Source organism: Canis aureus, chromosome 27 (assembly GCF_053574225.1).
Source record: "Canis aureus isolate CA01 chromosome 27, VMU_Caureus_v.1.0, whole genome shotgun sequence".
Lineage (NCBI taxonomy): Eukaryota > Metazoa > Chordata > Mammalia > Carnivora > Canidae > Canis > Canis aureus.
Genome location: NC_135637.1, coordinates 10737806 through 10757301, shown reverse-complemented (window position 1 = coordinate 10757301; position 19496 = coordinate 10737806). Strand labels below are relative to the sequence as shown.

At 48.1% G+C, this 19496-nt stretch overlaps 1 protein-coding gene across 4 annotated transcripts in view; it reads left to right on the top strand.

Moving 5' to 3' along the window:
* Window positions 1–14408, top strand: part of MLXIP (MLX interacting protein) — a 65608-nt gene extending 51200 nt beyond the window's left edge. For 2 of the 4 annotated variants that reach the window (XM_077875479.1, XM_077875480.1), the window contains 5 exons: window positions 413–514; window positions 635–762; window positions 1026–1149; window positions 2532–2661; window positions 3270–8038. In XM_077875479.1, coding sequence (XP_077731605.1) covers window positions 413–514; window positions 635–762; window positions 1026–1149; window positions 2532–2661; window positions 3270–3391 — 606 coding nt within the window. In that variant the 3' untranslated portion in view covers window positions 3392–8038. Of the gene's footprint in view, window positions 1–412; window positions 515–634; window positions 763–1025; window positions 1150–2531; window positions 2662–3269; window positions 8039–9949 lie in introns of those variants that run through there. The other 2 variants (XM_077875476.1, XM_077875478.1) reach the window with 2 other exon arrangements.
* Window positions 14409–19496: the final 5088 nt, after the last annotated feature.

Genomic DNA, 19496 nt, shown 5'->3' with positions numbered 1-19496 from the left:
ATATCAAGGGACCATCAGGGCAGCTGGTATTCCATAGCATCAGGAGCCTGGATGTTTGCTGCTTATCTGGAGATTAGGTTGGGTCTTCCTATTCCTCCACCTCCTGGCTGGCCCTGAGCCCCAGAACTAGCACCAATCCCATGAACCCATCAAACCCTGGAGCCAGCAGGAGGCAGCGGCTGGAAGAACCAGCTTGGGAAGAGGGAGGTGAGGGTGGCTGGGAAGTGCTGATCAGCAGCAGAGGCTACGGCCCCGAGGGGCTCCATTCTGCAGGTAGGGTTTTCTAGCATCCCTGCCCTGGTTCCTCCTCTGTCGCCCCTCCTTCCACTTACTCTCTAGCTGCAGGTTGGGAGGGCAGGGAGTGGCACTGCAGTGCACCCTGTGTCACAATGACAAGTCGATTCCCCAACAGAACCGGCAGATGAAGCATATTTCAGCTGAGCAGAAAAGGCGCTTCAACATCAAGATGGGCTTTGACACCCTCAACAGTTTGATTTCTAATAATTCCAAGCTGGTGAGTGATGCTTGGGGGGTAGGGGTGGGGGTTGTGTTCCTGTATCGGCCTTGGTACCAGGTGGACAGGCGGGGGTCACTGTGGCTGTCATGGCTCTGACCCATGCTGTCCGTCTTACAGACCAGCCATGCCATCACACTGCAGAAGACCGTGGAATACATCACCAAGCTGCAGCAGGAACGGAGCCAGATGCAGGAGGAAGCCCGGCGGCTGCGGGAGGAGATTGAGGAGCTCAACGCCACTATCATGTGAGGCTGGCAGTGTGGGGCCGAGGGCTGGTGCCTCGTCCTCCCAAGTGTGTGTCACAGAGGCGGGGGGGTCCTTTGTGGCCTTGTCACCAATAGCCACCTCTCTGTTGTAGCACTTTGGGCTTTTGTCATCCTCCTCCTTCTGAGGCCTTCTCCTCTTTGCCTCGGTGGCCCACTCGGCTGGCCCTGTGCACTCGGTGCCCCAGGGTCCAGCTTCACTGTCAGCCGCTCTGCGTTTCCTCTGATTCTTCCTGTTGTTCCAGCTCCTGCCAGCAGTTGCTCCCTGCCACGGGAGTCCCTGTCACCCGGCACCAGTTTGATCACATGAGAGACATGTTTGATGAGTATGTGAAGAGCCGGACCCTACAGAATTGGAAGTTCTGGATCGTATCTTTGGGTTCTCTTTGCTTCTCCCACCCCTCAAGCTGTGCACTGAAACAACAGACACTGACACCCTAGTTGCTTTAGAAAAATTCTATATAAATGGTTGTCATTGATTTTATCAAACAGGCAGTACTGGTTTGCCTTGGTGGAGGGGCCCAGCCTGGCCCACGGTGTGAAGTGGGCTGTTGTTGGTGACCATCCAGGCTTGGGGCTTCCCGGGAGGCAGAACAGGCCAGTTTTGCTCTCTGCGTGCTTGGGAAATAAAGATGCTTTTTTTTGCAAGGTGCTAAAGCCACCTGCAGAGGCAGTCCTGGAGGAGGGAGGTAGGATCTAATCTAACATATCCTGGCAGCCATCTCAGGCCTTGCAACAACAGGGAGGCTGAGTACCACCCGGTGGGATAGATGGGAAACCAAGACTCATAAATGACTAAGTGGCAGAGTCAGGATTTGAAACCAGCTCTCTGCAGGCTGTTGTCTGCATTTAGGCCCCATGGTCTTTGGATACTGTCCTGAGGCACTTCGACCTGAGCACCAGAGTCTGTCCCTGGGGCCAAGGCACACCAGTGCTCAGCTTTCCATATGTTAGCAGGACCCCTGTGGGGGACAGCTCCTGCCTCATCAGTCCACTTCCAGCTACCTCTCTGCCTCAGACAATCTGCACACATGATGGATGGGCCTTATGTCTTCACCATGTTGCTGACCATTGGGGAGCAGAGGATTTTATCCGTTTGCACTCTAGTGGCTGGTTTTGGAGAGCGAGATGACCAGACACCATCTCTATTTCCTCTGCTTTGCCTGGCTTACTCATCTTGGCTCTCGCCCTTATCATTGATGGAGCTGGGTGGCCCCTGGGATGATTCAGGACCTCTTTGGTAAAATGGCATAGTCCTCATCATCCTCAGCTTGGGACCATGGGCATGAGCGTGGCTGAGATTAAAGAGAAAATGGACCTCATGACTCTGCAGAGTTGATTGCCCAGGATGGTCTGAGAGACCTGCACAGAATGTGACTAAGCCAGCACATGTTTAGCACAAAGGACAGACTTCATTCATCTCTAGATAGATAGTTTCCACCTTTTAGTTGGCCGTGGGCCTCTGTTGTTCTTGCCAGTATATATACAGACTGTTGGCTTTCATGTAGTCATTCTTGGACCTGTTCCACACCAAGGAGACTTCTCTGTCCTTGTCTCTGGCAAGGGTACACGAGGGTGCGTCTTACCTAGATTGTGCTCTTTCATCAACTATACACAGTTACTTGGTGGTCCTAGGGCAGGTCAGTCACAGGCAAGCCTGTAACTGGACTGTATTCTCCCCACCCTTGGTTACGTGTTCGCTGGCCTGCCTCCTTGCTTCTTGCCTTTTCTTTAACCCACGTGCCATACAGTTCAGTATCATCATCAAGCCGCTGTTTGAGTCCTTCAAGGGGATGGTGTCCACCAGCAGCCTGGGAGAACTGCACCGGACGGCGCTGTCCTGGCTGGACCAGCACTGCTCCCTGCCTGTCCTCAGGCCAAGTGAGTTAGAGTCTGCACGGGGCCATGGGGGCTTGCCAGATCCTTTAGGATGGTCCCAGAGGGGGGAGGGCCTATGCAGGTAGACTGCAGGCAGCCACGTCAGCAGTGCGGGGAGCACGAGGATGATGCTGAGGAGGAAGTGCCAACTGCAGGATAGGGCACATCCCTTAGCACCTCCTTCGCTTCCTATCATCCCTGTGTGTCAGTGTGCTCAGGTCCAGCTGGTGTTTATTGAGCACCTCCTATTCACCAGGCCTTGTCTCAGGTGCTTTCAGATATGCTTTCTCATTTAATTCTTAAAACTAACAAGGCTCTGCACATACATCGAGGTTATAGAGATATCACATTAAAACAAGTGGGAAAACAGGAACAGCTTGGGATTCTCTGCCTGTCTGCAGGAGAGGAGACAGGGTTTGGAGATATATCCTAGGGGCAGAGAGGCTTTGGTGGTATCTGTCCCTTGGTTGAGCTCAGTGCCTCTCCTGCTTTGGTGGGCATAGGAATTACCACACGGGTTGTATGTATAAGACCATTTGTGCTGTCCATTGTGGGACTGGAAGCTGCCGTGCTTGCCTATGTCCCTGGGCTAACCTCCCCCTTTCTTCCAGCGGTGCTGAACACCCTCCGGCACCTGAGCACGACCACCTCCGTTCTGACAGACCCATCCCAGCTGCCAGAGCAGGCGGCAGAGGCTGTCACCAGAATTGGCAAGAGATCTGGGGAGTCCTAGCAGCGCCTAGCGGGCACAAGGCTGCACAAGATGCCGTGGAGGCTCTTCCTTGCCTGCGGAGAGGATGCTGCACCCCACGCCTCTCCTGATGCAGAGCTCAGGGCTCCCCTCCAACTCCACTGGCCCACTGGGCCACTCAGAACACTGCACTCAGGTCTGCAGCAGGTTCGGGTCCTGCCAACAGCAATAGCCCATCTTTGGGAACCCCTTGCTGTGAACTCTTACTCAGCGACCTCAGTGGTGACCTCCCTCCCCTGCCCTCGGGCAGCCCAAAGTCCTGTCCTGCTGGCAGTCTGCTGGGCCTTTGGTGCCTGTGCAGGGAGTAGGTGGGACAGAGGGTCAGGGCCTGCTCCCGTGAGATGGTTCTGTTCTCAGACTCATGGGTGCTTGCTCCTGTTACCCTCCAGGCACCCGGATGGCCCTGAGTGATTGATTCCCTGTGCCACTCTGACTCACCCGTGGGGCAGGTGGAAGGCATCCTTCTTCCTCCCTCAGACTCTGACCTTGTAAGTAGGTTTGAATGGCTGCTCAGGCTTGCGCACGGTAGGCTGCTCCCACCACACAGGCCGCCAGGGAACCCCAGAAGCTGCGTGCAAAAGCAGTAGATGTGAATGCACTCGGGACAAGAAGGAAAGCACAAGCAATGCAAAGCTGCTGCTCTGGCTCGGAAGCCCCTCGGGCAGCGCTGCGGGCTGGTGTCACTTCATTCTGGCTGGTGTGGCAGCAGCCATGTGTTGGTGACTTGAGAACCATGGCAGGGACTCAGGCGGGGCCTCATTGGGCACCACCTCACAGCATGGCCCTTGTTCACCTGCTTCTAAGCTGCAACCTCGGATGAGCCAGCAGTGTTCAGTGGACGCTCATAGCCCTCAGGGTGTAGCATTTGAAAGGCCAGACTCCGCGGCACCGCCATTGGCCTGTCATCTTGTCTGGATTGTTCAGCCAGGAGCCCCAAACCATAACAGTTCTTGGACCAAAGATGTCACCACACCCAAAGTCTGTCCTGTGTTGTGTTTCAAAGAAGAAATTGTTGACAGGCAGAACTTTGAGGCAACCAGCCTCAGAGCTGTCTAGGCATCTCCCAGATCAGATAGTGAAGAATTACACTCATATTTGATCAAGGCGGGGGGATATCTGAAGGCAGTGGCCTACTTCTGAATGTGGGAGTTGCATTTGGAATGTCCAGGCCCATCCTCTTGCTGTATCTGCAGGAAGGAGCTGCAGATGGAAGGGCGGGCGCTCTCTCTAACACTCAGGTAGACCAGCCAAGGGTACCTCCTCATTGAAAGAATGTGCTTTTAACGTCCTGCTGTGAAGTTCAGAGGGTCAGTGGTCTTTCATTCAGCCTCTGTCCTCCCTGCCAGAGATGGAGCCTGGGCAGTGCTAAGCAGGCCAGAATTCCTGGGTAGGGTCTGTGGGGGGCACTGAGGGCTACCTCCTGGAGTGTGGATGCATTCAGAGGCTCCCACTGGTTCCTGGAGGCCCTGCTGAAGATGCTCAGGGGCAGTCAGCCCTGCGTCAGCCCCAGCTGATGGAAGATGGAAGGGGTGTCTACTCCCTGCCTCTGGATGTGCCACCATCTCTGCTGCAGGTCACCGACCAGTCACCTATTCCCTTGTCTGTGCTTCAGCCCCGTCCAAGAGCAGCTTGGCAGCATCCCTCAGGCTCTCCAGAAAATGTGTTTACAGGCCTCCCACATCACTTCCCTGAGGGGTAAGCACAAGACAAGGCTGGGCCGATCCTTCACGTCCACTGGGAAGTGGTAAGAGAACTCATCCTTCACCCCAGGATAAACACGAAGTCGCCCTTCAAAAGGGGAAACACCACCATGGTAAGAACTCACTAGGGTCAAAAGGAAAGACACAAGATGTCCCCAGCTACGAGGGTTCATGGAGGGCCATGAGCTTGGTCCCTTCCCCAGTTCCTGTGCCTTTGTAAACCATACAAATGGCCGTAGTGCTCGGCCCAGCAAGACCTCTCCTAAATTAGCAGCCTTCTCCCTACCCCGTGATCAGCATGGGGATTTTTTTTTTTTTTAACTCCGTGGGATATAAAATTGGCCTCTTGCTTCTTCGGCCTACCTCTCCTCTTCCTTTTGCTGAATTAATGTTCATGATTTTGTTAAATATTTAAGGCTGTTAGGTCATGTAAGACATGAAGGGTGTGTGTGTGTGTGTGTGTGTGTGTGTGTGTGTGTGTCCTAGCAGACTGTTAACTAGATGCATTTTTTTTTCATGTTTTTGTTTTGAGACATTTACTTAAATCCATTTCTCTTGGTGCTCACAATTACCATGGCGATAGGGCCACAAAGCTGTATCTCTTACCACAAACATGATTGTTTCTTGTCCCAGAATCATTTCTTATGTTGGAATCTTGCCTGATGAACCTGGCCAGACATAGGGGCACAGCTGGGGTGCTAGGACAGCGAGACCACTCTGCCAGAGGCCTCAAGCGCATGCTGATCGCAGGGCTGTGCTCTGTTTACACTCCTCACCCCTGCCACTGCCTCTGCTCCCATAAAAGAAACTTTAAAATGCTGACACTTTGGAGAATAAAAAAAATCAATCTGAAAAGGGGGAAAAAAAAAGCCTGTCTGGGACATAAATCTGAAAAGCATTTCTATGAAATCTTTCTGTGCCATCAGCTCCCTTCGAACTACTACCTGCTCTTTCACGATGAGTGGGAAATGTAGGGACAGGGCAGGTGCCACCATGGGGCTTTCTGAAAGTTGGTGCGGCCCGTCCCTCGTATCTCAGGCAGGTGACACCAGCAGTCACTCCCTGCCCATGCATCCTGGCTACTATCCAGCAGATTTTCTCACAGGAGCAGCAGACCCAATGTCAGAAGTTAGCGTTAATGAGGTGCTAACGGGTGTCGCTGGCTTTCTGTCAAGAGGAAGGGCTGGAGGGCAGGGAACTACCAGCTCTGCCCTGTTCCTGGAGCCTCCGCAGGAGGAGAGGTGGTCAGTGGTTGACCATGTGTCCTTGGGGACCCAGCTTCATCTGCTTCCTGTCCTTGTGACCTGACCCCTTCTCCCCTTGCTAGAGGTTGGGCCTGAAAGTTTTTCTGCTCTGGCCGACAGAAATAAAAACTTTGACTCTGAACGAGCATGGCATCCCAGGGTGATGCCAATCACTTTTGTCTCACCCTGGGTGGAGGAGTGTAGTGGCAAGTGACCTGAGAACAAGAGGAATGAGGAGCAGGTTCGTTTCCAGGATTACACGCTATCACAGTCTAGCTGAAGCACTCATCGGCGTGGTGCGGGGCTGTCCTCTGTGGTCTCTGCCCCACTGCCCAGGACTCCCCCTCCCCCCCGCACCGGGTGCAAGCTGGCCTACTCTCTTCTCTCTCTGGTGGAAAGTTGTCTTTCCCTAGAGATGCCCTGGTTCCCATTATGCACTTTGCCAGTGATGAAGCCCACCCACCGCTCATGGGAACTTAGCTTTCCCAAGTGTTCCCGAGGTCATGGTCTCACTGGGAAAGAGAGATGGGAGGCCCTGGTGTGAGCAGCATGGCGGCCGTGGGTCAGAATCTTTGCTCCTTGCCCTGATACCTCCTATGTTGAGGATTTTCACATCTGAGCATGGACAAGGGGAGAAGAGGGTTGAAGGTGGAAGAGCTTGGAAGCTCAACACCTGTTTGTAACATTCAGTAGTGTCCTTGGCCTTGACCCTCTCGGATCAGAGGGGCTGCAGGAGCTGGGAGAAACCTTAGGTCCTACTGTGTACCACCACAACTGCCCGATTTTCTTTCCCTTCTGAGGATTTGTCTTTCCTGGCTCCTCATGCAGGGGGCTGTTTCCTCATTGGGGTTTGCGAAAATCAGCCTTTGAGAAAGAAAAGGGAACTTTTCATGTTGAACGTTGGCTTTGATTCTGTGTGTGTTGCGTGTGTGTGTGTGCGTGTGTGCATATGTGCAAGTGCTTGCACAAGCCCACCTGTGTGCGTTTACTTAATGGAATTTTATTTTTGTGAAATTCCTTCCCAATTATGTAGCAGAATTCATCTCCATCTCCTGGTCAAAGTTTTGGTTTCATAGTCAACCCTGGGTGTCACTATTTGAAGAATTCTCTTCTGGGTTTCTAAATAAAGGTGTGCTCCTCTCAAGGCTTGAGACTGAGGAGGGTTTGGGAGAAATGGATACATTTCCATGGAGTTTGCCCTGCAGCTAAAGGGCATGGAGGGCTCGGCCTGGGGAGACATGACTGCCAGGCTGTGTTTCACACAAGGGAGCTTGAGTGCCGCCTCTCCCCCACAGCACCCCGCTCTTTCCACACCCCAGTCTCTTAGCCCACAAAAGGGAACCTTGTTCATCTACTTATTTTGTAACATCACAACTGAGCCACCACGTCCTCCTTTTCCAGGTTCCAGTTCATTGTGTAAATGGTTCGTTTTTTTCTGTGGTGAGCTTTGGTGATTGTGTCAGGGCTCTTTTAGGAGACGGTTTCCCCTCGTGGTATGAACAACAAAACCCAAGGAGAGCCTTGTCAGTTGGGGGTTCCCTCAGGCCTGCGCCGTCCAGAACACCAACCACCCTTCATGCTCTGCTGCTGAGAAGCCCATTTCCACCAGCTGTATTCAACACTACAATGCAGTTTTAAAACTATATTTGCATCCGAGACAATAAAAAGCTGTATTTTTTTGAAAAGCCTGTGATGTGTGATCTTAAATGCTACCCTCTTGGGCTGTAGAAATGATGATAGGGGGAGATGGGAACAAAATGATGCTTAGACTGGCTTACTCATCAAACCTTGGGGGATGGGTTCAGCCTGGATTGAAGGCCTTAGCGGTGAGGAGAGAGGCCCAGGTGAGTAGGGGGTTTTAAAGGATGACTGCTGGAAGGGTCCATGACTAAAGCCCAAAATCACCGCTTCTCATGGTGAACTCACCAGGGGCTGGAGCTCCAGGCCTTTCTCAGGTAGACAGAGTTCAGTGGTGCTTGTACAGACTGCCTGTGTCCTCCTCATCTGGAACCCGGGCAAATGGTACCTACCCTGTGCCCTTGAACTAGGGTGGTCATGAGGTTCACGTAAAATTATGTCAGGGTGCCCAGTAACACCTGAAACACTGTATTTAGAAGGTGTGGGTTATCATCAGTATGGCTAACACTGGCCGCTGAAAGTGTCCTAAGTCGTGGTGATGATCCTGGAGGCCATGGTCTCCCTGCTAACCGTTGATCCAAAACTGTAGCAAAATGTAGGGAAGTTGATCAGCAAAGATGCTCTTTGTTGTGCTGAGAAGATTTTGATGATCTCTGTTTAATTTAGAAGCTTCTATCTTTTCATAGAATCTTTCTACCCTCCCCCACCTCATCCTTGTGCTTGGGAGATGACCCAGTAAGCTGAGTCATGCTACTTCTTGCAGATGGCCTGGCCCCTGTATGGAGCTACTGGCTTCTTTCACCAAATAACTGCCCAGATCCAGATCTCTGACTAAAATGCCGTGGGCTGATACACAAGCTCTTGTCTGATCAAACCCAACACCTCCCCCAAAGAAAAAAGCCTTCATGACACAAAGCAAGATTATGGGTCTTGAGAACAGGAGGCCCTGGAAAGAAGCAAGTGATTCACAGACTCCTCTGGCTGAAGAAACTTGATTTTCATTGACCATTGTCTGCTTTACTCTCTTTAAGTTTTTGAACCCAGCTCTGTGTTATGTATGAAATCTTAAAAGATGCTTGGGACATAATTCAGAGAAGAGGGTTGAGTTTGGATAGGCTGGGAGCAGGGAAGGCAGAGCAGAGGGAGTGAGACCAGTGCACTGGAGACTGTCCATCCACTTCAGGCTCTGGGCTCCACAGGGACATGCACACCCCTAGATAGTTCTCAACCCGGCAGTATGGCTATTCCTGTTTCATAGAGGAAGAAATCAACGTGGTTTTCAAAGTATCAAGGCCATACGGGTCAGGAAAGGCTAAAGGATCATTTTGTTGTTTTTACTTTGTAAATGGCATCTCCATCCACCATATCAGGAGGATTATTCTTGATCTGCCCTCCTCCTCCTCCCCTCCCCCACCTCTCAAACCCAAATCTAGTCAAGTTCGTCTTCTAAATCTCTTTCAAATACAGCATCCACTTCTCTCCATCACCACTGCTGTCATCAAATCCAAGTCGCCATTATTATCCAACCAGTTCATATAATGTCCCCCCTCACTCTTGTCTTGTGGTATCTGGTGTGGTGTCAGGGCCAAGCCCTAGGGTCCGTTTCCCCTGCCCTCTTGTCCATCTGGCCCCTACTTCCCAATCTCATTTTTGCTCTTTTCCATTCTTTGAACATACCATGTTTTGCTGTGGGCTGTTTCACTCTTAAGGCTTTTCCAAGGCCTTTCCTCTGCCCAAGCCTCTCACTGTCTCCCACCTGGCTCACATTCTTTCTTCCAGTCCCAATCTTTGGACCTCAGTTCAAAAACCAACCCTCACATCCTCTTCCCCACCGCCCCACTCGATGCAATGCACAGGCGCACGCACACACATGCACAGTCAGGCCTCAGAGCACTTTGCGTTTACTCAGGACACCTGTCACGTTTGTCATTGTCCTTGTCCTTTGTCTTCCCTGCCAGGTACCGAAGACTCTCAGGACAAGGATATGGTGCTGATGGTCACTGCTATGCCCACCACAGAACTGGCACACAGCAGGTGCACAAGTAACCTGCTGAATGAGCCCTCAACACATACCATTCCAGCAGCCCAGCTGCCCCTTCCTCATGTCTGTGTCAGAGAGGTAGGGTGTGGAGACCCGTGATAAGAATTCAGGAGAGGGGAAGCGGCAACTAGCAGGTACAGGTGTCAAGCTGACACTGACGTAGATGTTGAACAAAGTGAAAGGTTGATCCCGAGATTACATGTTTAATATAAAACATCAAGTCTAGTGATTTAGGTTGTAGATAGAACAATCTCTAACTGGCATCTAAAAGCATTTCATCTTGGATGTGGACTTGATTATTCTCTAGAACACAGTTTACCTTTTTTATATGTCAAGATCTGAATTTAGCCTTGTGTAGAATGGCATGATTGCACTTGTCCTAAATTTCAATTAAGTGTGCCTTTTACCTTTTTATTTCAGAAAATCTCCAGCACACACAGAAGTAGAGGGGATGGTACAAGGAACCCCCACTTACCCATCATCTGCTTTAAGAACTACCAACTCGGGGCCAATTTTGTTTCATATATACCTCACCTCCACCCCCATTATTTTGAACCAAGTCCCAGACACCATATGGGTTTCATTTGGAATAGTAAATGTGCTTTTTAGTGCCGTTTACAGAAGTGCATATATGCCTGTACTTGGTCATTTAAAGGCTCTTGAAGGCTTTGTCAAAAGCTACAAAGTCACAGTTAATAAGAAATCTGAGGACTGGGGAGTTCTTATTGATCAGATTTTCTGTTTCACTGAATCATTAGAAAACCCTTATTGTTTAAAGAGGGAAAAGCTTTCTAAGATAAGAGTCTACTTTCCTGCCTTAATGGGTATAGTGCAGCAAACAATCTAATCTCTTGATCTAGTCTGACTGATTTTCTTTCCTGGGGGACGAGACCAAACGGCGCTGATTGAAGTTCCATTACAGACTTGTGGGAGTGGGGCCTGCGTGAGCAGGAGTCCCCACCTGCCCCCTCACCTGTCCAGATTCCAGCCTGTTGGTGTCATCTCCTGAGTCCCCAGCCCACCCATCAGCGTCACTAAATGACCTTCACCAGGATACACATAAGCTTCTCTGCTTCCGTGCCTCTCATCCAACACCTGCCACGGATTTGCCCAACTGCGCCTTCTTTCTCCTCCAGTCTTTGATCAAGGAACATGTGCCAAAGGCCAAATTTGAACTCAGTTCAGGGAACACCGCAGTGACTTTATTGGAGACACCACGAATCTATCGATATACTGAGTGATGGGGGCAAGCAAGCACGGGGGGCCATGAAGTCATGAAGGAGCTCCAGGAACCCCCCGGGAGGGGACGGGGAATGTACCGAGGTAGGTGGTGCCTGAGCCAGGAGCCAGCAGGACACGCAGAGTTAGCTGGGCAGAAGGGCAGGACCCTGAGGGAAGAAGAGCATGCTTCACAAGACGTAAGCTCCGCCGATGCTGACACATCCATTGATGGAGCCTCCCCCTCTGCCCACTGGGGCTTTTTCTTGTCCTTATCTCTTCTGCCTCACTGTCTTCTCCTTTTCCAATTGACTCACTCCTCTTTACGCTCCAGTTTCTCTTTCTCAGGTCTCTCTGCTTCTAACCACCATTTCTTTAACTTTCAACCTCCCCTGCCTGAAACCTTTTCATCCTCAAATATTCTGTATCTCGCCACATGGTGTTGCCAGCCTCCTGATTGCTCAAGCTGAAACTTCAGACGTCCTCCTGGGTTCTTCCGTCCCGTAACATCCCACCTTCAGTCTGTCATTGGTAAACCCTGTGTGATCCCTCCAGAATAATCACAAGTCCCTTCTCCCCACTCCCACTGCCACCATGTGGACGGACCACTGTAACATTCTCCATGGTCTACTTCTAGCTGCTCATCACCAATTCTTCACAGAGCTAGAGTGACCTTATTAAAGATACTTAGGACACATTGTCCCCCCAAACTTCCAGTGGCTTCCTGTTGCATTCAGAATAAAGTCCAAACTCCTCACCATCTGGCTTCTGACCACCGTGGGTGAGTGACAACCCTTCTGGGCCTGAAAGTCTTCATCTAGAAAATGTTAAAAATCATACCCATCCCACGGATTGCTGAAGAATTAAATGAGCTGGGTTTACTATAAACACTTGTAAATTGAGCTTCTTTTGCTAATCTCTCTTCCCCACCTTCTCCCCCATTCCCAGCACTACATTCTCTCCCAACTCTCTCGGATTTTATTCATGCTACCACAAAGACCATCCTCCTTTTTATTTTTTTTTTATTTAAAATTTTTTTTTTACCATCCTTGTTTTTAATACCCTAGGGTCATTTTGATTCTCCCTGCCTCACAGCATCCTGCCTGCTGCCTTTCATTCACCTAACCTTGTGTTGTGAATTCTTTCTGCCTAATGTCGCTGACTGGGATCCCAGTCTATGCCATGGAACACCTGGCATGGGTCAGAGTTGAGAAATACCCCAACACGATCTTCCTAGCTCAGGTCTACAAAGGTCAGGAAATAGGAATCATCTTCATTCCTTTTTCAAAAAATCTGCCCTCCTCCCAGAACTTCCTGTTCTTCTAGAATAAAGTCCCCATTCCTTAGTGTGGCATTCAGTAAGGCACTAACTCCACCTCCCATCCCTGCCTGTTACACAGCACAGGTTCCAAGCTAAATGCACGCCCCATGGTTATTTAGCTCTTCCCTCTGTACCTGGCCAACATCCCCTGCCCCCCAGAAGGCCTTGTGCTCTGTCCCTCTTGGTTACCTGCCCTGGCCCACCCCACTTTGGGTCTTGAATTACCACCTGTGCTCCATTTGTCACTCCTGCCACATGCCACCTTCTCTTGGTAATGTTAACTGTCAGTACTACCCTCACACCATCACCCCCTGCCTACGGACAGGGACCACATCTCATTTTATCAGCCATCTACCATAACACGCAGTTTCTGTGTTCTGGGCACCGATTCAGTTCATGGTTTAAATCATATCTACCACTGCCTGCCAGCGGTGATGCAACACCATATGAAATGGGTACCATTAATACCCCTACTTTAGAGATAAGGAAGTTGAGGCTTACAGAAGTACACAGCTTGCCCAACAGCACTATCACCCAAGAGCAAATCTGAGCTCTAGACCTGGGTGTGTCTGATAGCAGCATCATGTGCCCGCTCCAGGCTGTAGACTTTTACTTTACCCCATTTGTATCCTCAAAAGACCCTGTGTGGTCCCTAGACTGCTATCCTTGTTTTCCACAGGAGAAAGCTTCCCTTTCATGATAAGGACACTCAACAGACCAGGAGTACAAGGGGACCTCCTCAACCTGATAAAGGCATCTGCGAAGACCCCACAGTTAACACATTTAATGGTGGAAAGCTTCATGCTTTCCATCTAAGATGGGCACAAGACTCAACCCTGTCCTGGAAATTCTAGCACAGTCAGGCAACACATAGCAATATAAGACATTCTAACTGAGGGGGAAGGTGGGGAGCAGTAAAAGTATCTCTGTATGCAGATGATGTGCTATATATGGAAAACTCTAAAGGATACACATGCACACATTAATCTATTAGAGCCAGTAAATGAGTTCAGCAAGGTCGCACACAGGATTAGAGATCAGTGCACAAAAACAAGCTGCATTTCTGGACACTAGCCATAAACAACCCAAAAGTGAAATTAAGAAAACAATTCCACATACAATAGCATTGAAAAGAATAAAATACTTAGGAATAAATTTAGTCAAGGAAGTGTAAGACTCTTACACTGAAAACTATAGGACAGGGTTGATGAGTGTTAGCCATAAGGAGTGAAACATTGACTGGGCTACAGCATAAACATCGTGCTACACGTGCTACATGGAAGGAGCTCCAGACAGAAGAGAAGGCCACACAGTACGTGATTCCATACGTGAAATACCCAGAATAGGCAAATCCATGGAGACAGAAGACACTTGGTGATGCCAAGGCCAGAGGGGGAGGTAGAGCAGCAGTGGCTGCCTAATGGGTATGGTGCCTCCTTTCCAGGTGATGATGATGTGTTGGGACTTCCAGGTGGTGGTTACATGACATTGTGAACATACTCAATGCTAGCAAATTTTACATTTCAAGATGGTCAACCTCAAAACAATGTTGAAAGAAATTAAAGAAGCCCTAAACAAATGGAAAGTCATTCTGTGTTCGTGGACTGGAAGATAATATTGTCAAGATGGCAGCACTCTTTCAAAATGACCTACAGACTCAATACAGTCCCTTTCAAGATGATAACTACCAGGATCCCTGGGTGGTGCAGCGGTTTGGCGCCTGCCTTTGGCCCAGGGCGCGATCCTGGAGACCTGGGATCGAGTCCCACGTCGGGCTCCTGGTGCATGGAGCCTGCTTCTCCCTCTGCCTGTGTCTCTGCGCCTCTCTCTCTCTCTGTGACTATCATAAATAAATAAAAATTAAAAAAAATTTTAAAAGATGATAACTACCCCTTCTGCAGAAACAAACAAGCTGATTTAAAAATTCATAGAAGCATTGTTCATAATAGCCAAATGTGGAAACAACTCAAATTGTCCTTGATCAGATGAACGGACAAATAAAAGATGGCATATCCATACAATGGAGTGTTACTCCACCATAAAAGGGAATGAAGAACTGACACCTACTTCATGGATGAATCTTGAAAACATTACACTAAGTAAAAGAAGCCAAATAAAAAAGGCCACATATTGTATAATTCTGTTTATATGAAGTGCTCAGAATAGCCAAATCCATAGAAACTAAACATAGGTTAGTGCTGGGGTGCCTGGCTGGCTCAGTCAGTAGAACATGTGACTTGACCTCAGGGTTGTGAGAACCCCACATTGGGCATAGAGATTACTAAAAATAATAAGTAAACTTTAAAAAAAGTAGTAAAAGAAAGTAGATTAGTGGTTTCCAGGGGCTGGAGGAAGAGAGGAATGGGGAGTGACTGCTAAGGGGTACAGAGCTTCTTTCAGGGGTGATGAGAATATTCTGGAATTAGATTGCAGTGATGGTTGCACAACTCTGAACATGTACATGCACACACGTATGCACACACACACACACATATATACACACACTACCATATTGCATACTTCAGAGAGATGACATAATTCGTTTAAAGCCACATCACACACAATAAGTAGAGGACCAGAATCTGGAACCCAAGAGCATCTGCTGTTAGCACCAATGCTGTTGGAGGCAGAATGTTTCCGGGGCCCTTGAATAAGCAAATTAAGAAAGCTGAGATCTGAGAAGAGCCTCATAAATGTCATTCTGAATATTCCTTCTCATTATGAAGTACTATATAGTTTGGGATGGTTCACATAAAGGGCTGGGGGACATCATGCCACATGGTTACACTGAGAAGTCGGTTGTACTCAACAAGGAATAACCTGCCCCTGATGGGCTGGTAGGGCTGTGCCTTTCAGCAGAGAGTCTGAGAAGCAGATGAAGAGTTGTGAAGAGTGGACCCTAGGCTAATTTCAGAGATCAGGGAGGAGAAATAAGCCCACGGCTACAGTGAACAGCCTTGGGATGGCCAAAGAATTTTATCTTTACCAATATTTGTAAAACTCTTTAAAGGCTCCATTTCTCACTCCCTTTTTCTCACACTATTTCAAAATATGAAACTGTATTTATCTTAGTGATTCCTAAGATAATACATGCTACTTTTAGAAAATTTGGGAATGTCCATAAAAATAGAAAGAAAATTACCCCGGTCCTCAAGGATAGCTTTTCCCAGTCTTGCTTTCTGTGCATATGTCTACATGACTTAACACAATAATGGTTTTTGAAATCCCTCTGCCCATCATGCAGGGGCCCTGCCTCCCACAGGCCTCTCCCAGCCAGTGACCGTGGCAGGAATGCTGAGACGGGCTCATTTCCCAGGGAAACCAGGCTCCTCTGACAAGTGACCGGGCAGACTTCCCAACGGCCTTGCCAATCTCTCTTAGAGAAGCAGTGTAGTCTGAAATGCTGCCACCAGCCTCTCTTTCTTCCCACTTTCCTGCTCCTCACAGGCTTGGCTGCTGCTGAGTCCCATCATGGTGTCTGCTCCTTGGGGGGTCCACGCTGACACAGATTTCCTGGTCTGTTTCTGGTATTATCACTAATGCTGTTAGACCCCCGTGCATGCATGTGCGCGCCTGTATGTGTTTGTCCTGCCCTGGTCTGTGATCAGCTCCTTAGGGAATTACAGCAGGATAGAACAACAGGAGAGAGTCACTGGTGAGGGAGTCTCTGATGAGACCAATACCTATTTCCGCAAGTGGCCTTTCTCCTTGCTGCCTTGCCAACAAGCCTTATCATGTGTAAAACCTCTGCTGATTTGACCTTCTGTTTATTTGCCTTTCTTGGTTACTAGTGAGGTTCAGCCTAGTTTCACATTTAGCAGTGATTTGATTTCTTATTTTACATTTAACCACTTATTTGTCATCTCTCTCCTCCTCCCTCTGGTTATCTGATCACCCCTTCTATTTCCTTTTTATTTGTCCTCTCGCTTCTTAATTCTCCAGAAGAAGAAAATGACATTACATAAAAATGTTTTTCTTAAAGCTTTATATTGTCTGTTCTACCTTTATAAATTGAGCAAGTTTAAGTTCTTGCTTAGCCTCAGAGAGCTCCCCCTGAAATAAAGAAGTCATGTTAATTGTATCATATTAGTTTTTGTTTCTCTGTGACCCTTGATTATTTGCTTTCCCTTCCTCTGTGAGTCAGTGGCATTGGATAAAAAATATATATTTTTTTACTTATTTATTTGAGAAAGAGAAAAAGAACATGAGTGGGGTTGGGGATCAGAGGGAGAGGGAGAAGCAGACTCCCTGTCAATCAGGGAGCACAACACGGGGTTCGATCCCAGGACCCCGGGATCATGACCTGAGTTGAAGGCAGGTGCTTAACCAACTGAGCCATCTAGGTGCCCCTGGATTTTTTTTAAGTCATTATTTTGGAGTATTTTGATCACAAGTCATACTGTGGAAATGATCTGGTGGAAGAGATATTAAATTTTTGACAAAAATGCCAAGATCTGCTTGTCTTTCTCCTCTTTCTAGGTTTTTAGTAGATTATCCCCCCAAAATTCTAATTACCTATGGGTTCTTATTAGCTGAAATCCAGGTAACTTAAGTGCCAAAGTTTTATTTACCTTATCAGTGAAGGAATCAGTCAGCACAGCACAGCTGGTTCAAAGGACAGAAGAAGGTCATGTCTCTCTTTCATCTGTCTATCATCAGCGAGGAAGATCAGTGCTGGAACAGAAAGATAAGGTAGCTGTTCAACTGGCCTCATGGTCAACAAAACCATCACCCCCTGGCATTACTTCTCTACTAGCTAGGAATGATTTGTACCTTATCAATTTTCTTCAAATTTCTACAAATTTCTATTGCCTCTACAAATTCACGACTCTGGGACCTAATCCGTGAGAAATAATGCCAAAGCTTCATCCCCTGAGAGCAGCACTGTCCAATAGAACTTCCTGTGGCCATGGAGATGTTCTATGTCCTTGTTGTCCAGGTTAGGAGCCATTAACCACATGTGGCTCTTGAACACCTAAAATGTGGCTTTGGGCCTGAGGAACTGGATTAAAAAAAAAAAAATGTTTGAAGGGCACTTGGGTCAGCCAGTGGTTGAGCATCTGCCTTTGGCTCAGGTCATGATCCCGGGGTCCTGGGATCGAGTCCTGCATCAGGTTCCCCACAGGAAGCCTGCTTCTCCCTCTGCCTATGTATCTGCCTCTCTGTGTCTCTCATGAATAAATAAAATCTTTTTTTAAATTTAATTTAATTTAAAAAATGTTTTACTTTAAAATATATTTAGGTGTACAGAAAAGTAATAGATAAGACAGTTTTCATATACCCTTCTCCCAGCCTCTCCTAAATGGGAATGTCTTACATCACCATTAGGTACATTTATCAGAACTAAGACATTAGGGGGATCCCTGGGTGGCTCAGCAGTTTAGCGCCAGCCTTCAGCCCAGGGTGATCCTGGAGTCCTGGGACCGAGTTCCGCATCTGGCTCCCTGCATGGAGCCTGCTTTCTCTGTCTGTCTGTCTGTCCCTCTCTGTGTGTGTGTGTGTGTGTGTGTGTCTCTCATGAATAAATAAATAAAATCTTAAAGAAAAAAAAGAACTAAGACATTATCACAAGTATAGGCTTAATTTGAATCTTCACCCGTTTTTTTCACTGCTATCCTTTATCAGGATCCCCTCCCAGATTACACTCAACACCTGTGTCTCTTTGGTCCCCACGTGGCAGTTTCTCCATATTCCCTTGATTTTCCTGACCCTAACACTTTTGAAGAGTTGTGATCAGGGATTTTGGAGAATGTCCCTCAATTTGGATTTGTCTGGTGCTTTCTCAGGAAGAGGTCGGGCATGGATGTGACGGAAGAGCCTCACAGAGGTGAGGAGCTGCCCTTCCCATCAGGGCCAGTTGACACCCTGTTCACTGGCTGTTTTGTCCTCCTGTGCTTGGTGCTTCAGAAGCAAGTCACAGATCTAGTCTATGATCACTGTCACAGGGAAGGGAGTTCCCCTCCACCTCCTGCAGGGAGAGTATCAAAGAATTTATAGACGTAAATTAAAATTGCCAAATGACTAGTAAATATTTGTGGGAAGATACTTGGACGCTATGCAAATTTCCTGTTTCGTCTCAGTTCACCCATGAATTTTAGCCTTCATCTGTGGATCTTGCCTACAGCAATTAGGACTGATGTGTTGTTCTTTCTTTCTTTTTAAAGATTTTTCTTAAGATTTTATTTATTTATTTGAGAGAGAAATAGAGCACAGCAGAGGGAGAGGCAGAGGGAGAGGAAGGCTCCCTGCCGAGCAGGAAGCCCAACACAGGACTTGACCTCAGGACTCTGAGATCATGACCTGAGCCGAAATGCTTGAAGCACCGAAGGCAGATGCTTCACCGACTGAGCCCCAGGCACTCCTCAGATTTTATTTTTAAGTTATCTTTATACCCAACCTGGGGCTCAAACTTAGAACCCCGACACTGAGTTGCATGCCTTTTTTTTTTTTTTTTTTTTTTAGTTGCATGCTCTTTGAGGCATTCTAATGGTGATTTTCTATTTCCCTCATTCCTTCTATGTTTTAATCAGAATTCTGTAAGGAACATTAGTCCCTTGTCCTTCATTTATTTATTTATATTGCTACAAACTAATGGAGATTTGTTTTACTCTTTTTTTAAACATTTGTTTTTGTTTTTTAAAGATTGTATTTATTTGTCCATGAGAGACAAGAGAGAGAGAGGCAGAAACATAGGCAGAGGGAGAAGCAGACTCCATGCAGGGAGCCTGATGTGGGACTCGATCCTGGGACTCCAGGATTATGCCCTGAGCCAAAGACAGACCCTTAATCGCTGAGCCACCCAGGTATCCCAATTTGTTTTACTCTTGAGAAAGACACATGGTCATCTTTTTTGCCCTATTTCCCAGTTTGGGGGTAATTTTTCTGATAATAGTAAATGTTTTCCAATATAGGACAGTCAAAAAGA